The sequence below is a fragment of the Haematobia irritans genome, chromosome 1, assembly GCF_050003625.1.
Source record: "Haematobia irritans isolate KBUSLIRL chromosome 1, ASM5000362v1, whole genome shotgun sequence".
Lineage (NCBI taxonomy): Eukaryota > Metazoa > Arthropoda > Insecta > Diptera > Muscidae > Haematobia > Haematobia irritans.
Window position 1 is genome coordinate 1,288,056 of NC_134397.1, and position 17,852 is coordinate 1,305,907.

Sequence of the window (17,852 nt, forward strand, 5' to 3'; positions counted from 1 at the left end):
AACAAATTGAATGAGAAAATAAACTCAATTTTTGCTCACGATGAAAATTATAGCGTATTAAAATAGGCCGTAGTCAAAATGACAAAAAATAAGGATGACTTTCGAAGGTTAAAGGTAAAATTTCGCTTTGCATGGGTGCAAGATGGGAATGTGAGCGAAAAACTCGAACGGACCATTTTTAGTATAATCAAAATTAAAAATTATCCGACAAAATTATCCCAAATTTCTTTGGGCGTATGTGCACTCCGCCATCTTTTGCGGAATAAAAATTTGTTTTAATAATGCGTGTCTTTAAGATTTGGAAATGTTAGCAGTTGGCAATTGAGCAATCGTGAATCTGAATCCATAGCCCAATACGTAGCTATGTTGTATTTTTTATGTATTTAAATCGTAACAACATTAATCACATACTGTAATTTAAAAGAATTTGTATATCTTGTAGTATGTGAATGAATAAAATAAATAAATAAATTATATTTGTGTTTTGTAAAATCAATACTCTACTAGGAAACGACTACAAATTTCTAAATAGTTCTTTGATTTTATTGATTACAAATCAACATAATTTTCAGATTCTGTGTTACACCATTCTTCGTCATAGCAACCGTCCTCAGGAGTGCAACCATATGATCTGGGATAATTGAGGCAATGTGAACGTTGGTCAATAAATGCACATTTAGGCGTAGAACAAATATAGCGATTACAGTAGTAGGGACAATTGTGTACATCTGTACCACACACGGAGCAATCGTAACCATCTGAAATGATTTTGGATTTAGTTAGAACCGAAGCAAAAACAATTACACTTCCTACAATTGCCCTGCACCTCAAATCAAGATAAATTGGATGACTAAATTCGCGTATTCCATCGTGAACAACGATTCACGTTCTCATGTGAGATGCAGAGCAATTCATAGCAATTTTATTTAGATGTACCAATATTAAGACCGCAGCTAATATTTGAATTTTCGCAAACCCTATGACGTGGTGGCAAGACGATAATATCGCTCTTTACGTACACTCTTGGAGGTTCAAGATATATAGTAGGAGCAGTACAGAAGTTACCACACTTTTTATATTTCCTACTATAACAAACCCACTTTGAAGATCGTCTTACGCAAGTCCTCGGTGTTTTTACAGTGCAACATGAAGGTTTCGCTTCGGTTTCCGGAGGCCCTACTGCGTCCTCTCCGCAACATGTATGATGAGTTTCGTCGTTTATTGTAAATGAAGCATTCACCATAATATTCCTATTGCTTGTGATGACTACAGATGGTTGACTATGGTTATTTGGTGTTATTATGTTATTATAAATGGTGATGTTGTGGACCATGGGGCTATGAAAGGCGCACTTATGGCCATTCCAAAAAGTTCCTTCTGGACATGATATCTGGATACATCTATCGCCATCCATTACAGTTCCAAATGGACACGACACAACTGCACAAGTGCGGCCAATGGGAATAGTTCCGGGTGGACACTTAATTTCAGCTGGGCGAGGAGTAGTCGTAGGAGCTTCTGTAGAAGTCGGTGGCGGTTCAGTGGGAATTGGTGTGTTTGGAGTAGGTGTATCTGGAATTGGTGTATTCGGACATGATGGACAGGTACATGTCGGTTGATTACAACATTGTTGCGGTTGAGAACAAGTATTGGTTGGACAACAACTGGTTTGGGTACAACATTGCTGAACTTGAGTGCAACATCCTGTTCCAGTATTAGAGCAAATGGTATTGCAAGAACTTTGAGTGTTAGAACATTGTGATGTGCTTGTGCCTGAACAACAATTGCATGTTGATCCGGAGCATGCCATGGGTTTATTAGTTACTACATTTGTAGGGGAGTTCAATTCCATTGGAACGCAACAGTTTGAGCAATTAGATCCGGAGCATTGACGAACACAACTCTCCACACAGCAATCAAGATTTATCAGCACATTATCTTCAGTGAAAACCACATAAATAAAATAAAAACCACTGGTCAATAGAATACAATGCTTCTGCCTCGAGAATTACTTACATTTAGGACAGCCGTCTCGTTTTATCACATAGCACTGATCATTGAATAGCAGAGCGTTTTCCGGACAGTCAGCATCCTTGGGAAAAATGAGTCAATATGAATAGATATCACCAGGAACGTACGCAGAGAGACCCATGAAGTTTTTCACGGCTTTAGATAAAATGTTTATCAAGCGTAAATATTTTCGTGGACCCCCAAAATGAATTTTTGAGTACGTTCCTGGATTCTTAAATTGTGACAATATGCAAAAACTAAAACAGCGGATGTAGCTTCCAAAACCCGCGATTCGAATTTGAATTATATACCTTAATGAACCACCACATCTTTTACTTACAACTACTTGCAGAACACCACCCAAATAAAGTAAGACCCCAACTATTATCAGCGACTGGTGTTTCATGGTGCCTTGAATTTCAACTACAAGTAAATTTTCCCGTGAAAGTCTTTTATAGGTTTCAAGTTATCGGCAAATCTAACCTTAACCTCATCAGATGTTTCATGTGCTTTCTAAGCTACACTCTTATCAATTGTTTGCTCTGCTCTGTGGTGAAACTTTACTTCTTTGGAATCTCTTGATAGACTATATCGAACGCAAACATAGGCCAGTCTAGTTTCGGAGGTACGACAACATAACGAAATAACGTATATGATGATTCCAATTGTGTCCGAAAATCATATAAAGGGCAAATACATCGTTCTTCTGGTGTTTCTCATATTGATTCAAGTATCAAGTTCAGTATGTTGAAGATCCCAAAATTAGTATCAATTTGTTAAAGTTTTTTTCTCTTAGTCGGAGTGTAATAAAATTTGCGACGAGGGATATACATTAGACCTGAAACAATGTCAATGTTATTCGCTGGAGCAACAAACATCCTGTCCAATTGGTTCGGTTTATATGAATGATAAATGTAGAAAAATCGTTTGTCCCAGTGGAGAATTTTACAATGGTATTTGCTTGAAGGCTATGTGTCCACCCGGGTTGGTTTGGCGTGAAAAAAAGTGTCAGAAACCTGGGTATGTAACTACCATCCTTGAAATAGAAAATGAGATTTCCAACGAGTTGTTCGCAAGACCCACATATCTTGAAGAAACTGAAAGCAACGAAGTAGTACGTCATGAGTCAAATCAGCTACCGGAAGCGACAACGACGAGTAAACCAAACAATATTTCCGATTTTGAAACCCTTGTTGTATTACACAAAGCAAAAGCAGAAGGAAAGTCTGCTTCTCTTGTCAATGCCACCAACAGTGGTTGCTGCACAGTTAGAACACCCCGTATATGCAAACGTTATGGCGAAAAGTGGATATGTTTTAATCGCAGTAAAAATACGTGCGATTCACGAGTGTGTACATCGAAAACTGTATATCTAACACCACCTGAAATTAAATACCAACATCCTATTCTCACAATGCCACCTGCAGATCGTATACCAGCCATAGTTAAAGGTAAAAGAAAGTTGTGTGTTAGATCTTCTTATATAAAAATTTTCAAAATTTCAGATGGTAATAACATGGAATCGGCCGATTGCTCGGGTTGTGCAAGTAATCATCCCGAAAATTGCTCTTCTTATTGTTATCTATATTGGTGTCCATCGAATACATGTGCATTCATGGATTTAGACCTATATTGCAGTTATTATTCCGGTCGTTTTGGATGTACCAATGAAGATGGATGTCTTTGGAACTGGTGTTAATTTAATATTACTTTGGAGGCGATTGCTTAATTTCCGTCTATAAATTATACCTTTAGTTGGCACTTTGAAACATTGTCCATTGACGATACATTAACAAATTATTTACAAAGAACAGTTACAAATACTAAAGAAAATGCAATAAAATTTAAAAATTGGAGAATTTTTGGATGACCTTTCGAGTTAACATTTGAAAATATTCAGACTTAAGGTGAGTATTAGGTTCGAGTTTAGCTGCTAAAAACACCATTTTTCACAATTACTTTATATTTGGTTTTAGCAGCTATTCTCGAATTTAGTACTCACCTTAAGGTAGGATTTTATAGGATCTATCCTTGATCCTATCCCATCTATAAATATGTCCAGGTTATTTCTGCGAAGGCACTTCATCGCAGTTCTATAGTCAAAGTTCTGTTATGTTATAATTCCACAACTAAAAGGCCTATTGGCTTTTCATAAAAAAAACATTTCAACAAGTTTATCTAAAAATTGCTGGTTTTAATTAGAAACAGGAACTGGCCTTAAATTTACAATTCCCAGTTTACAGCATTTTGCGATAAAAAGGTTGGCAACCCTCTTTTTCGAATTTTAAGAGCGAACTGAGAGCATGCACTCTTTAAACTCTCTTATTATACATTGGGGCTGGTCCCCAATCTCACTTGTTACTTTTTTATTTACAGGGCAAAAGTCGTCGCGTTCGGTTCGGTCTACGGTAGACTCCATTGTTTTTTTTTGTATGTGAACAGAAATTCTGAATTATTTTGAAAAAAAAAAACTAAATATGGAACAAAATGAGACCAAAGTTAGCAAAACTACATTTTCAATATAATTCGATGCGAGCAATGAAATTGTCTGAATGAGAAAGGTGAAAATGCAATTAATTGAGTGTATATAAGAATTGCATTCTAACACAAATTAAGTGTCAAACCAAATGAGTGTATAGTTCAAAATATTCCGCTCTCTGTGTATATGCGAATACATGCAACGAAATGTGCTAAGACGTTATTTAATTGCAATTGAAATCATTGAAATAATTAATTATTTGGTGGTGCATATTGTGTTCATTTCCTAAATCATATATCCACTGCAGAAATTATAAAGGACTACTGCTCTAATTTATGACGTGAGGTAAATATTAATGAATTGTATTTATTCCTATCTAGGCGGTTACATTGATAAGACTGTATTTATTGAGCGATTGTATGAATTATTTACATATTAAAAAAGAAAAACAACAGCATGCGGCTATTGTGAGAAAATAATTGAGCTCGTAAATCATTGTTGCCAATAACATGAAGATTGACCAAATAGGGCGGGTGTTAAGATGGGAGATATATCTGTATATTTTGATTCTTATTTTTTTCCACATTTAGGGAGTACCAATCAATTTGGAGAAATAGGGATAATACTGATGAACAGTCAAACCTAGTTCTGCTCAGGAGATTAGACCATCTCGTTTAATTATACCCCTACCAAATGGTACAGAGGGGAAAAAACGTCGCTATATTTTATTTGCTAAATGTTGTCGGCAAGCCCGCTGAAATGGCAACAGTGTTTATAATGACCAAAACAACAGTAATTCTCACAGAAGGAGTTTTGTTGTTGTTTATGTTTTTGCAACGAGATACTCCGTAAGTTATTGCTCCTGTAGGTGTTAACATCGGGGTGGGTGCATTGACAATAACAAACAAAAGAAGACGAGCAATAACCATTCTGTATTTTCAAATTCCACACTTCACTTCCTGCCAGAGAGTCCTGCATATATCCAAACATATGAATATCAAAATGAGTACATAACGTTGGTTGGACTGATGGAATGTCTTCTCTTTGCCGCATTCAGAGAATGGAAGAAACCAAGGGAACTCAAATCCGTCCATCGGTTTCATTCGTCTTGCAAAACGATAACATTCAAATACACACTTAATTTGCGAATGGTAAAAAGGCGCGGCGCATACATACTTTAATCTAAATCAAATTGTATCAATCAAATTACAATGATTAGAAACCTTTGAACTCTATTACATTAATTGTTCATGTATTCGAAAATGTTAGTAAAGCATGCGTTGCTGTTTTTTGTTTTTGCCGGGTTATATTTCATGCAGTGGAATATGAAGAACTCCACAATAAGTTAGTTGGTGTTTCAAGGAAGATGTAGGAATTGGGATAGTTAACATAGTGATGTGTTTTGGTGTGATATGCAAAAATTTTCTTTGGCTACATATTAGAGTTGAATTGGTCTTGTTTACAAAGTACAAATGCTTTATTAAATGTATTCTTAAAATAAGTTAATTTTGTTTAAGGAGTTTTGTATCAATTTAACAAAGTAAATCCAGAATACAAAAACTCGAAATAAAACTTAGCCTGTATTTTAGACTGTTTTATTTAAATTTTAAGTATGCCTATCCTTATTTACCCTTAACAATGTGCAAGTAGACCGGTGTACAACTGTTACTCTATTATTATATAAATTACAGCTTTAGAAATTATCCTTGACATTATCCTTAATAATATCAAAGTCTATATATTTGGATCTCTTCAGATATTGGTTTAGATATAATTAGACCTACGCAAATATGGTTTATATATTATCCTGTTAGATATTATAGCAGATCTGATCAGATATGGTATTGTTATATCTTCCATATCTACACTCATAGAAAAAAGTCTGCTAAAAAAAGCAGTCGATATCTGCTGTTATATTTTTGTACTTCAGGGTCTAACGAACAACAAATTATAAAATTGTTAGGTTATAAATTTTTCCCCAACGCATATTTTTGCACTGTAATATACTTACAAGCTCCTAAATACGACCAGCAAACACTTTGTTTGCTGTTATGCCTCACTTTGATAAATATTCAAATTTGTGGGCAAATACGAGTACTATATATATTCATAAAATATTGTTTTAATTGTGTTAGTTGACATTTTTATTTGTTTCAGTCAAACTAACACATGTTTTAGTGTAATCGTGCTTAAAAAATAGCAGATGATGTTTGCTATTTCAGCAAACAGTGGCTGCTTTCCCTTTTTTGAATCCCGGAATTTTTCGGGATCTCAAAAAACCAATTTCAATTTGTTTAATTTGCAGCATTTTAGCATTACTTATTAATAAATTTGAGTCTTCATTCAGTGCAAATGGCCCTTAGATTTCATACCCGACAAATTGAGTTAATAAACATTTAAGGTACACCTTGAGTAAGAATGTATTATACATGAAGTATACCATATAAAGCACAATTTCATCAAAAATCGAACTAAACGATTTGAACAATGAGTTCATGTGAAATGGATTTTGTGCCACATAAAATAAAAAGCAATGATAAAAGGTCCGTCGAGAATATGGCAAGATCGCGTTTATCTGATAAAAATGTGGATGCCTTAATATTTTTAAGAAGTTACAGTGCACTCGCGGTAACGTGAACACGCTTTTTCTGACACTAACTACTCCGTAACTCTGAAAAAAAACATGAAATTTGACGTTAAAGGCAGATTCGCAATGTCAAATACAATTTCAAATACATCTACGGAATTTTTTAGTGATCTAGTTTGCCTTTTTTGTGAATTTTAATTATTAATTTAAATTGCTTTATAATTCTATATCCACTGATATTTTTCCGATCTCTATTTTTTAATTTTTTATGAAATTAAAATAAGTTTTTAATATTACTAATAACAAAAATAAAATACTATCACGCTAGAACGTGTAAAACTCTCGAATATGGCGATGTTTTGTTCTGAAATACCCTGAAGTTCATTAACGTGAACTCTGTTGGTCTTAATTAGTTCACGTTACCGCGAGTGCACTGTACTTAAAACGGTGATGTAAATGATTAACACAGTGTTCGAAAATAGACTAATTGTAATCGAAGTCCTTAAAATGTTTTGCTGAATAAGATAGCGATATGAAATTGGGTTTTAATTTATTTTTGTCCGAAAAAAAAATCCCGGGATTCGGGATTTCAAAATATAGATTTATAAAAATCGACCCCGAATGACAGCCCTATATAGAATAGATACTCGGGTTTTTATATTAGTAGGGAAGGGAAAAGGTGTAAATCAAGACCGGGAATTATTTTTAAGATATCGCTTGAATTTAGAATTTGGAGCTGAACTATACGTAAACAAGTTGAAAATGAAAGTGGGATATGAGTAGGATGTATCATGGATGTTCATATATAAAACCAAAATTTTTGCGGCGAATGTCAAAATTTTTGGATTATTTTTTTTTATTGCAAAGGATGGTTTGGCAAGAGCAAGGAAAATGGCCAATTGCATTCTGTAAAAGGACTTATAAATTCGTAGTGTAATGGGATAAATTTAGGATTATTTTTTTAGTTTTATAAAGACTGTTCTCTTAGAGTAAAAGTGGAGGTGTTTGGAATATTAAGTCTTCCACAGAAGTTTCACAAACGAAGTTTGGACAAACGAAAAATCCCTTTGTTATCAAGTATTGTGTTTAGGAGTAAATAAATTTCAATTTTTGACAGGCAATGCAACGACTGTCTCTAATATTATTTATTCGCTTATAAAGATAATTCTAAAGACAACTTCGTTAGTATATGACTTCGTTCCTCAAAAAAGAAAACTCTACTTTCAGTTATTCGATGCATAGTTTGGGTTTATAACCATTCCATTTATTTAATGAAGTCGAACCACACCAATAATTTATGATATTTATTTTGATTATTATTTTTTCTTTTACACGTACAACAATTTAAATCTATAATCAGGACAATTCGACTCATTGATGTTACCAACTTTTAATATATCCGCCCTAATTGTACAGTTGTAAATCCCCACACGCATTCCACAGATTCATTCATTATGTGTGAATTTGGAAATCAAATTTTGTTGGTGGAGTAACCTAAATGTGTGTACATGCCATACACAATATTGCCATTCGCTGTGTGCGTGCGAATGTGTAAAAATGTAAACAAATTGCTAAACTTCTCGCGAGAATTGTTCATGTGTATTCATTAATTGAGTAAATTTTCTATTTGTGTGCTCTGTGGAAAAATAAAACAAAAAGAAGAATGGCTAGTAATAGACGTTCACACATCCTCTCCAGATAACACACATGCAACTTGTGAATAAACAAATGGAAACGATTTTAATGGCTTCACCCCCACCACATACACTCATCTCTATGAATAAACACCGACAAAAAGCTCCAACTTACGAATTCTTAACACATTTTGCTTTTAATCCAGAGTTGCCAGCTCCAATAATTTTGGCATTGCGTGCTTGTCAATTGCACTGAGATGAATAAATTCTGTACAAAATTAATATTGAACAAAAAATCGCTTCGCTCGAAAAAAATTGTTTACAAACAATATTTCAGTTTTTCCTTAAAGTACTTTCTTTTGGGACAACCAAAGCACGGTCAACAACAATCGGGGCAACAAACATATTAGTTAGTGTATTCGGTGCAGATAACAATCAATAAATCGTCAACTAAACAATGAACATTTTTCGTTGTTTATTTTTTTCCATTGTATGAATACTATTAGCAGAAAATATAATTCCATTAAAATAGTGCCTTATGTTACATTCAATATAAAAAACGGATCCATTTTCTATTATAATCTAGTTTTCTGCCATATTTTACAAATAAACAAATTTAGTAGACCGGAACAACTTCAAATGGTCTTAAATTAAAGTGAATTTCATATAGATTGAGATAATCACCCATGTTTTCCTGCCCTTAAAGGCAGAGTTGCATAAGCTCTTGATGGTGTATTGACAAATGAATGATGGTGATTTGAATTAATGTCTCTATATACTAATAAAGAATATTGCATAGAAAGAAGGAACACACGAGAATGTTGTTTATATTTTATTATGTTTTTTGTGCCTGTGATCAAATCAAAATTGATTTGAATACCGAATGTATTTTGATGTTTTTTCTAATAAATTTTCTTCAATGAAAAGTTACAATTGAAGATGGATTTAATTTCGGATATATTTCGATGTTTTCGTTATAAGAAAAAATTATTCTTGCGTTTTGCGATTCCGAATATCGAACATGGGCTACAGAATCCCACTACTGCATTATTGGTAATGAACTGTAGTGGCAACTCTGTCGCCTGTAGAAATTGAGAGATTGCGAGAAATCACAACTCTCTCTGAAGTGTTGTTCTCCCCATTAACCCTTTGTTTGACACTGCCCTGCCCGAACAAAACAGCTATTCGTTGTGTTACGAGTCTTTCAGCGAAATACTGCCAGTATTCTTTTGTCAATCGAGGAGAATTGTTGTGGAATTAACAAAAAAGTCGGTAAAGTGTATGTGGATTTGATTTAGATACACATAAATAAATACATATCTATCTAGAAAATAATAACAAATAAATGCGAACCCTCGCTATGTCGTGTGCCCATAACAATGTTTGACAAAAGTTATCAACTGTATTTTATTGAATAGAATACACATTCATTAATATGTTTGTATGTAATGCATAAATCAAACTTGTTTCACTGCGAACATATCTACAACGTACAATCATACATATCTAACGCAAATGATTGAGGCGGGTGGCGCGAGCGACTTGGATTACGGATTCTCGTAGTGTGAGCGCACTTACGTCAACTAGTTGCTTTCAGTGTTCATAAGAGCTAATGGTAGTGTATGTGTGGGTCTGTGTGTTCGCTTAACTTGGCGGTGCCGTCGTCCACTTCATTAAGATCGGTTTCCGTAAATTGAGTGCCAATATAGTTCATATATTTATCCATTGATTGTGCCAAAGTAAATAAAACATATCCGCGCCATATGCACACATAAGAACCTCTTATATACCAACATACTATGTTTGTATATATATGTATATATAATTGACGGAATTGTACTTTAAGAAGAAAAAAAAAAAAAAACACAATAACGGCAAGCACTTGTGATCCAACGCCCCCACGTAAGTGGCGCTGCTAGAACTCTGCAAATGTTAACATCTTTAATGTTGCTGTTTTAGCTGGATGTGGATGTTAGTGTAAGTTAAACTTTATCCATTATTCAACATCTGTGACGTTCTACGCATATAATTAAAAGTCTCAGCGTTGTACTTATTTGCTACTTTTAAATGAGCTATAAAAATTAGCAAATGAATTAATTGCCATAACAAAGTTTTTGAGTTGCTGGACAAGAATTCTATTAATGGACTTTTTACTAATGAGAGAATATTGGGACAGTAACTCGGTCCTAACAAAAAAAAAACGTTTCTCAAAAACGAAATTTTATTTCAGTATACATATGTTAACTTTAATGCGTTATTTTAACAAATAAATTTAATTATATGTATGTTTATGTTTTGGAAAGTTTAAATCATATCAAAGGCATTTTTTCTGCAATAGACCAAAAAGACAATTACCCCTAATTCATGGTCACTAAAGAAGCACGAGAGAACTTTTTGGGTCCAAAATAGGTTTAAGAGTTTTTTTGCGTATCTGTCTCGAAAAGCGAAAGGTCACGGCAGAACATTTTTTTAATGGTATGCTATTCCTCTTTTGCCCAAACAAAATATTCTTAGTTCCCCTTTGCAATGCATCATGTGAGAGACATAGATTAATTTTCTAGAGAGAGATTTCTATTGGATCGGATGAAAAATGCTCTTCCATTAAGCTGAAAAATATGGAGAATCCAATTAATTTTTAACGAAGGAGATTATGTGTACGTCCCGTCATATATCTGAAGATCGATTTATATAGAAACTATGTCTGAATATGGTAAATTTGGACTAAGATTGTAGAGAGGAGATAGGTTTCTGTAGGTTGCAACGACCACACGTTGTGTGATCGTTTATCTATTTAACTATTTTTAAAACAATGACAATAAAAATTCGTTTCAAATAAAAAAAGTTATGGCATAAAATATTATTTGACAAATTTTTGAAATGTTAAACTTTTTTTTTGGTCACTGTTTTCAAACGATGTTTCAATAAAATCAACACAAAAGCTTATTTAACTTATTTAATTGCATTTTAAAACTTGGAATTTTGTATAAAAATTCTGCGGAGAGGTTAACTATCAATGAAAGCTCTTTGGTTTTACCCAGATTCTGGAAGACGGTTACACCGTCCTCCCGAGGCAGCGGTGTGTCACGTGGCATGTAACACGTTAAGTATAGCTTATCCCATAGTTCCTAACTTTGGGAGATTACACTTGTTTCTCAGTCAAGATACGCTAAATTTTTTTTTACGTTTTGGAATTTTTTTGTCCTATAAATTTATAAATACACTGAAAGAAGTCAAAGGTTTCTTTTGACGCTAAAAAATATTCTTTAAAAGCAAATAAAAAAGAAATACTTGTTGAATCGCTGTTTATTTGCCCTAAAAGAAAATATGTTATAGGAAATGGGAATTTCGTTTGTCCAAAATTTCGTTCCGGAGGAAAGTATTTTTTCTTTAAGTGTATCTTCCCTTTCTAAGTATTATAAATTTAAAACGGATGCACCATATTCCCCATGCTCTCCACATAGCCGCTTCTTTGAAGCATAATTACATCCTGGAATAAAAAATGTTGTGACAATGATAAATCATGTAAATTGCGATAAACTCTGAATTTCGCTGATGTGGCAAGGAAACACCTAAGTTGATATCGAAATGTAAAATGTCACGTTTCGGTGATAGAAGGAATATGTGAAAAGATCGATAAGAAGTCCTTTCTATTAAGGACCAATTCAATGCACATACGTCTACAAAGAACCTTTTAATGTATTTAAAAACCGTACACCTATGTCATGGGTATGGATATTTTTTTTATTTTATCAAAGCTTCTTTGTATATTCTATCTTAAAAAAATGACAAAGTTTTAAATACTTAAAACGTTTATTTTTTTATTCTAGATCCAGCATGTACTATTACATTATCAAATATAATTAATCGTTTAAAAAATTAATCCTACTTTGTAAACATGCCATATTTTAAAGTCCAATCAAACATTTCATCTTCATATTACAGCACATACATTCTTATCAATTTGAAAGTAATGGCAGAATTAGTGCTACAGGTATAAATAATTCGAAAATGATAAGGTATAGTGAGTGGATTTCAGCTGCACTGAAAAAAAAGCATGCCCGGTTCCAAAAATTTTGTCTTTACTTTAAAAATTTTGGTATTGATACCGAGCCAAAGAAGCGGAGAATACAAGAAAGGATACTTTTAAGACGCAATTCTCCTTTAAATTTGGGTTTTGTGTACTTGCTTCTAGGAAGCAAATTTTAATTTTTCGCTTTTTCAGCTTTTTTCTACTTTTTTTTTCTATGCTATCAAAGTCCTTTAAAAACGAATTAACGACAACTTTATTTTGCAAATTAACACTCGACTTCCAGTAAAAATTATGCTGTTTGAAATAAAAAAACGTCTTTAAAATAAAGTTTTGAAAAACATGTCCTATATTTGAACGATTTTTTGCTTTGTGGTCAAGATGCAAAATGACAACAAATTTAAAGACAATTTCATTAAAATTAAAGAATTTTTCTAAATTATTAAAGTCAAGTTGACCTTAGCCCAAACATTTTTTCTTTCATATTATGATACCCATTTTTAAGTGAAATCACTTAATTATAAGGACAATACGACTTTATTGCAAAATTTATCGACTTTTGGACAAGGAAAAAACTTTATATTAGAGAAATGCGTCTTCTATGCTAAGCAAAATTTGCATTCGTATTTTAAAGACATGAAACCTTTGACCTCAGTGTGCACTTGCATCGTTTCAAAATTGCAAAAGTTGAGTTAAAGGTCAACCCTGCTGTACGCAAGTTTTTCCTACCTAATCCTTTGAGAAAGAATTGCAGTCACGAAGTAATAAAAAGTAGAAGTCGACCCTTAACCAGTTCGGAATCCCCATTACACTGAAAAAATGTTTGTCTTCAAAGTACGAATGCGAGTTTTCCATAATATAGAAGACGTATTTCTCTGACATAAAGTTTTAAAATTTGTTGACTTTTTGTGTCGTGTGCGTGATTAACAAACCAAATGTCGTTCGTGAGCGTGAGTAACGAATTTCGGAAAAATGCGCTCACGAAAATAATCGCGCCCACGGACATAAAACGCTTACGAGTTGAATTCATTTACAATTTTAGTGACACCTAGATGTTAAGAGTTTAATAACGCTCTCGATTTTAATCATGCTCATGTTTTCAGACACTTCGCTAAGGTAAATTACTCTTAAAATTATTCATGTGTCACGGTATTTGTCCTGAGTCACGGTATTTTTCGTGAGTCACAACATTTTCGTGCGTGTCCTACCAAACAATATGGTGCGTGAGTAAGATTATTCCGTCGTGAGTAAAATATTACTCACGTGCAAACCTCTACTTCAAGTCGAGTTAGAATTTGGAAATTTAAATTGTCGTAAACACATTTTTAAAGAACTTTGATAGCATGTGAAGAAAACATCAGAAAAAATTAAAAAAAAAAAACAACAAATTTGTCTCCTTGTACGGAGTACGCAAATCTCAAATTTTAAAGCGAATTATGTCTTAAAGGTAAATTTACTTCAATTCTCCGTTTATTTGTCATTGGATTTTTGCAATACCAAAATTATTAGTGTAAAGACAAAATCTTTGGAACCGAGTAAGCTTTTTTTCCAGTACACGAATAACTTTCTCAATTATCTAATTTCAATTATCCATTCTCTTCTTGCGATACATTAACAAAGTTATCCAAGTTCAAGTTTACAAATCCAAATTATAACAGACATGTTTTCTAAATTTCAAAAATCCATTTTCTTGAATGCTTCGTTTTGTTCTTAAGAAAATTCCCTAAACCATGAGACACACTTCATAAGAAGTACAATTTTGTTGTTGCTTAGACCTCGACCGAGTCCGTTAAGAAATGTCTTCTGTAGTTGGTTTTTGGAACCACCTCGTTCCTATCGTTTTACATTCATTATTTAAAGATGGCTCTTCTTTGTTTCTAAACATTTTAATGGTTTCAATTTTAATGTAAAATAGATTTTGTCGCTTTAAACAAATGGGAAAAGTTCCATGGAAAAGAATTTAAGTAAAATTCTTTTGCCATAGCTCCATCGAAAGTTATTTACATTTGCCCCTTTTGGATGACACAATATATGTTCACATTCGAAGGCATCCCCGCCGCACACCCATGTGTATTTTTTACAGATATGCAGCATATAGTATTTGTGTGAGTATATAGTGGATGTCTTCAAACATAAATATTTTTAGAAAATTCTAAAAATATTCCTGTTTAACAATGATTTTCCAATAAGAGCAACCACCACCATCACCGCCTACTACCAAAATAAAGCATGAATTAATAGTCGGGTGCTCTTTTCCAGCATATCTATCACAAAGCTCTGACGACGAGAAAAATACCCAAGATGATTGGATGGTCGAGCGACCAACCTACAGACCGACCATCTGTTGTTGATAGGTTTTGTACACCTCAGTCATGTCGCCCATCACGTGCCAAGCAATACTCTTTGATGAAAATGTTGCGAGAAATATTCGATTGTGAAAATATGTGTCATTGCAGACGTTAGGTTGAACCGAACTGCGGTCAAAATAATAAATACTCGCATTGTTTTATAGTAATCAGATGTCAATCCCAACTAAACAAACACACTTTTTCCAATTTTTTATTAGTGGTGCATTGCACAGTAAGATACAAAAAAACTTTATTTTTCCTGCAGGTTAGGCTAGGTTAGATTTGATGGTGGACCTGTCGTTTTCTTACATCCCTCTTACAGTTGAGTCCAACTCTATGAATAAAACCGCACTGAAAAAAGCTTACTCGGTTTCAAAGATTTTGTCTATACGCTAATGATTTTGGTATTGTTTCCAAGCCAACGAAGCGAAGAAATGATGTAGGGATACCTTTAACACACAATTCTTTTTTAAATTTGTGTTTTGAGTGCATCATTCTAGGAAACAAATTAACATTCAAAGTCGTGTTAAAGACAAAGTAAATTCCCAAATTCAGACTCGACATCAAGTATTATGCTACTGTTTCAAATAAAAAACGTCTTTAAAATAAATTATTGAAAAACATCTTCTATTTTTGGACACTTGTTTGCTTTGCATTCAAGATGCAAAACGATAACAAATTTAAAGACGATTTCATTAATTGTGAACGATTTTTCAGAATTATTAAATTCCAGTTGACCGTAATCAAACAGAAGTTTGTTTCATGAAAAGATTCCTAGTTTTAAGTCGAATCACTTAACTATAAGCACAAACAGACTTTATTGAAAAGTTTATCAACTTTTTTACAAGAAAAAAATATTATTTCAGAGAAATGCGTATTTTATGCTAAGCAGAACTCGCATTCGTATTTTGAGGTCGTGAAATCTTAGACCTCAGGACAAAATTTGTTTCAGTGCACGTAGACACTCAGAAATGTCACAAAGTTTTCTATAAAATGGCCGTCGAATTTTACCACGGTAAAAAACAAAAACGTTTTTTTTTTGGGCTTGTCAGTGTTGTCAGATTTTATGCGTGTGATGCATGAAATGAAATATGGAATTCTTATTCTCTTTCATAAAGGCCCAATTGACAATGTTTATATGAAACTGTCTTCTTGGCAGCATCCTCAATGCCCTTCGCTAATTCAAAGCTTCTTCAACTATATATTGTTCTTTATTTGTAATATATTCCAACCACAAGTTATTGTTTTTTTGTTTCTGAAATAATATAAATAGCAACCCTCGCATGAAAAGTTCTTGAAATTTAAATCAATGGACTATGATGACTCGTTTTCCTCCCCAGCTAATTTTTACGGTGTTTCTTTAAACTTTGATTATTGACCGCTCAAGCGACCGCATAAACTTGTTGTATAGCCAAGAGTCAACCCCGCATACAATTGACTGAGGATAGGCAAACAGCATTTCTAACGTAACTCTCGCAAATGTGGGCAGGTTGTGTTAGTTTGAGAACCAGTTGCTCCGTTGTGTTCGAAAGAAATCTAAAATCTACTTGATCTTGATCTTTGGTGTGTATTTTTGTTGTCTTTTGCTTTGCGACGGAATTATTTTTATTCTTCTCTCAAAAGTACGTGAGCACATGTCCCCGTACGTACATCAAATATGCATATCGAACAGTGACGACCATAAATATCCATACATACTGCAACCACAATTTAAATCTTGACATGAGTTGGTTGATTACCCCATTTCTAGATGAATACAAGTTCCGTTGCAATCGATGATTGCCAGCAATCACGGCCAAGTTTTTGGGATTCATAATATTGTTGCTTCGTTAATTTTAAAGTATATTTATGTAAAATCATAATCACCTTATAATAAAATTTCTGAGGAAGAGTTTTTTAATAAAAAATTGCCCATTAGAAAATTTTTTCACAAATTATGAGCCACATATATAACAAGAAAATTAAAACGATTGACACTAACGAATACACATGGATATGAAAAAAGTAATTAGGTTTAACCCTCCAATGCATGATAACATGGAAGCAATACCTGCGTGATGAGTTCCCGTTGGACCCACAATAAAAAAGAATGGTAGAGAGGTTGTCCATACGATATTTTTCGATTATTTACTGCACAGATAAAAATAAGTTTGAGAACCAATAACTTTTGTTGAAAACCAATAACAATATTTGTTAATTTTCCTGCAACAAACTAATTTGTACTTTTAATAACAATTATTACAAAAAAGTTGTAAGCAATCGTTACCATCAGAAGGCAACAAATAATTTTTGTTCTCTCAATAACATAATTTGTTGAGCATCCAACAGTACAAAATATTTGTTGTTGAACGTTACGTTCAGTCCTCAACAAATATTTTTGAATTTGAACGAAAAAATTTGTATGTACATTGTTGGAGGCTGTAACAAATTTATTGGTGTATTGACAAAAAATTAAATTGAAATTAAAATTGACGGAATTATAAGCACCAAAATTGCAAAATTGCCGGAACAATTTTAGAGATATTTTGTTAAGTACACACAGAGAAGGAATATGACCAAAATGTTATTTTTGGACGGGGAACATGTAACTTTTTTGTGTCGAAAATCCTATACTCAGTTTTGTATATATATGAGTAGTCCAGAATCTATACTGAAAAAAGTGAACTGTGTTATGGGAAGAATGAATGCGAGGTAGGCACGAAAATTGAACTAAATTTTACTCCACATTTTGAGATTTCCCCAAAGGTTTGTTAAAACCAGGAAATTT

At 33.3% G+C, this 17,852-nt stretch overlaps 3 protein-coding genes across 3 annotated transcripts in view; 2 read left to right on the plus strand and 1 right to left on the minus strand.

Annotated features, from left to right (window-relative positions):
• Positions 1-521: 521 nt before the first annotated feature.
• LOC142219940 (uncharacterized) lies at positions 522-2,427 on the minus strand. Its single transcript, XM_075288718.1, has 4 exons — positions 2,351-2,427; positions 2,017-2,092; positions 937-1,938; positions 522-758 (listed from the first exon to the last, which is right to left on the minus strand). Exons 1-4 carry the CDS (start codon positions 2,414-2,416, stop codon positions 550-552), a joined length of 1,353 nt encoding a protein of 450 aa, XP_075144833.1. The 5' UTR covers positions 2,417-2,427; the 3' UTR covers positions 522-549.
• Positions 2,428-2,551: 124 nt separating this feature from the next.
• Positions 2,552-3,869, plus strand: LOC142219943 (uncharacterized). The gene is made up of 3 exons (XM_075288720.1): positions 2,552-2,752; positions 2,807-3,461; positions 3,516-3,869. The coding sequence occupies exons 1-3, from the start codon at positions 2,663-2,665 to the stop codon at positions 3,707-3,709; spliced, it is 939 nt and encodes a 312-aa protein (XP_075144835.1). The 5' UTR covers positions 2,552-2,662; the 3' UTR covers positions 3,710-3,869.
• Positions 3,870-9,956: 6,087 nt separating this feature from the next.
• The window catches only part of LOC142219944 (uncharacterized), a 43,370-nt gene continuing 35,474 nt past the window's right edge, over positions 9,957-17,852 (plus strand). Inside the window, exon 1 of the mRNA XM_075288721.1 lies at positions 9,957-10,687. The gene's annotated coding sequence lies outside the window, so the exon portion shown is untranslated. The remainder of the gene's footprint in view (positions 10,688-17,852) is intronic.

What these genes read in the sequence shown, in the direction of transcription:
- LOC142219940 (XM_075288718.1), bottom strand. Translation starts at nt 2,416, where the DNA reads ATGAAACACCAGTCGCTGATAATAGTTGGGGTCTTACTTTATTTGGGT. An exon ending in GTGGTGTTCTGCAAGTAGTT is followed by an intron (nt 2,093 to 2,350) that starts GTAAGTAAAAGA and finishes ATTTTTCCCAAG; the next exon opens with GATGCTGACTGTCCGGAAAA. An exon ending in TAGCTGCGGTCTTAATATTG is followed by an intron (nt 759 to 936) that starts GTACATCTAAAT and finishes AAATCATTTCAG; the next exon opens with ATGGTTACGATTGCTCCGTG.
- LOC142219943 (XM_075288720.1), top strand. Translation starts at nt 2,663, where the DNA reads ATGATGATTCCAATTGTGTCCGAAAATCATATAAAGGGCAAATACATC. An exon ending in TGATTCAAGTATCAAGTTCA is followed by an intron (nt 2,753 to 2,806) that starts GTATGTTGAAGA and finishes TTTTTCTCTTAG; the next exon opens with TCGGAGTGTAATAAAATTTG. An exon ending in TATACCAGCCATAGTTAAAG is followed by an intron (nt 3,462 to 3,515) that starts GTAAAAGAAAGT and finishes TCAAAATTTCAG; the next exon opens with ATGGTAATAACATGGAATCG.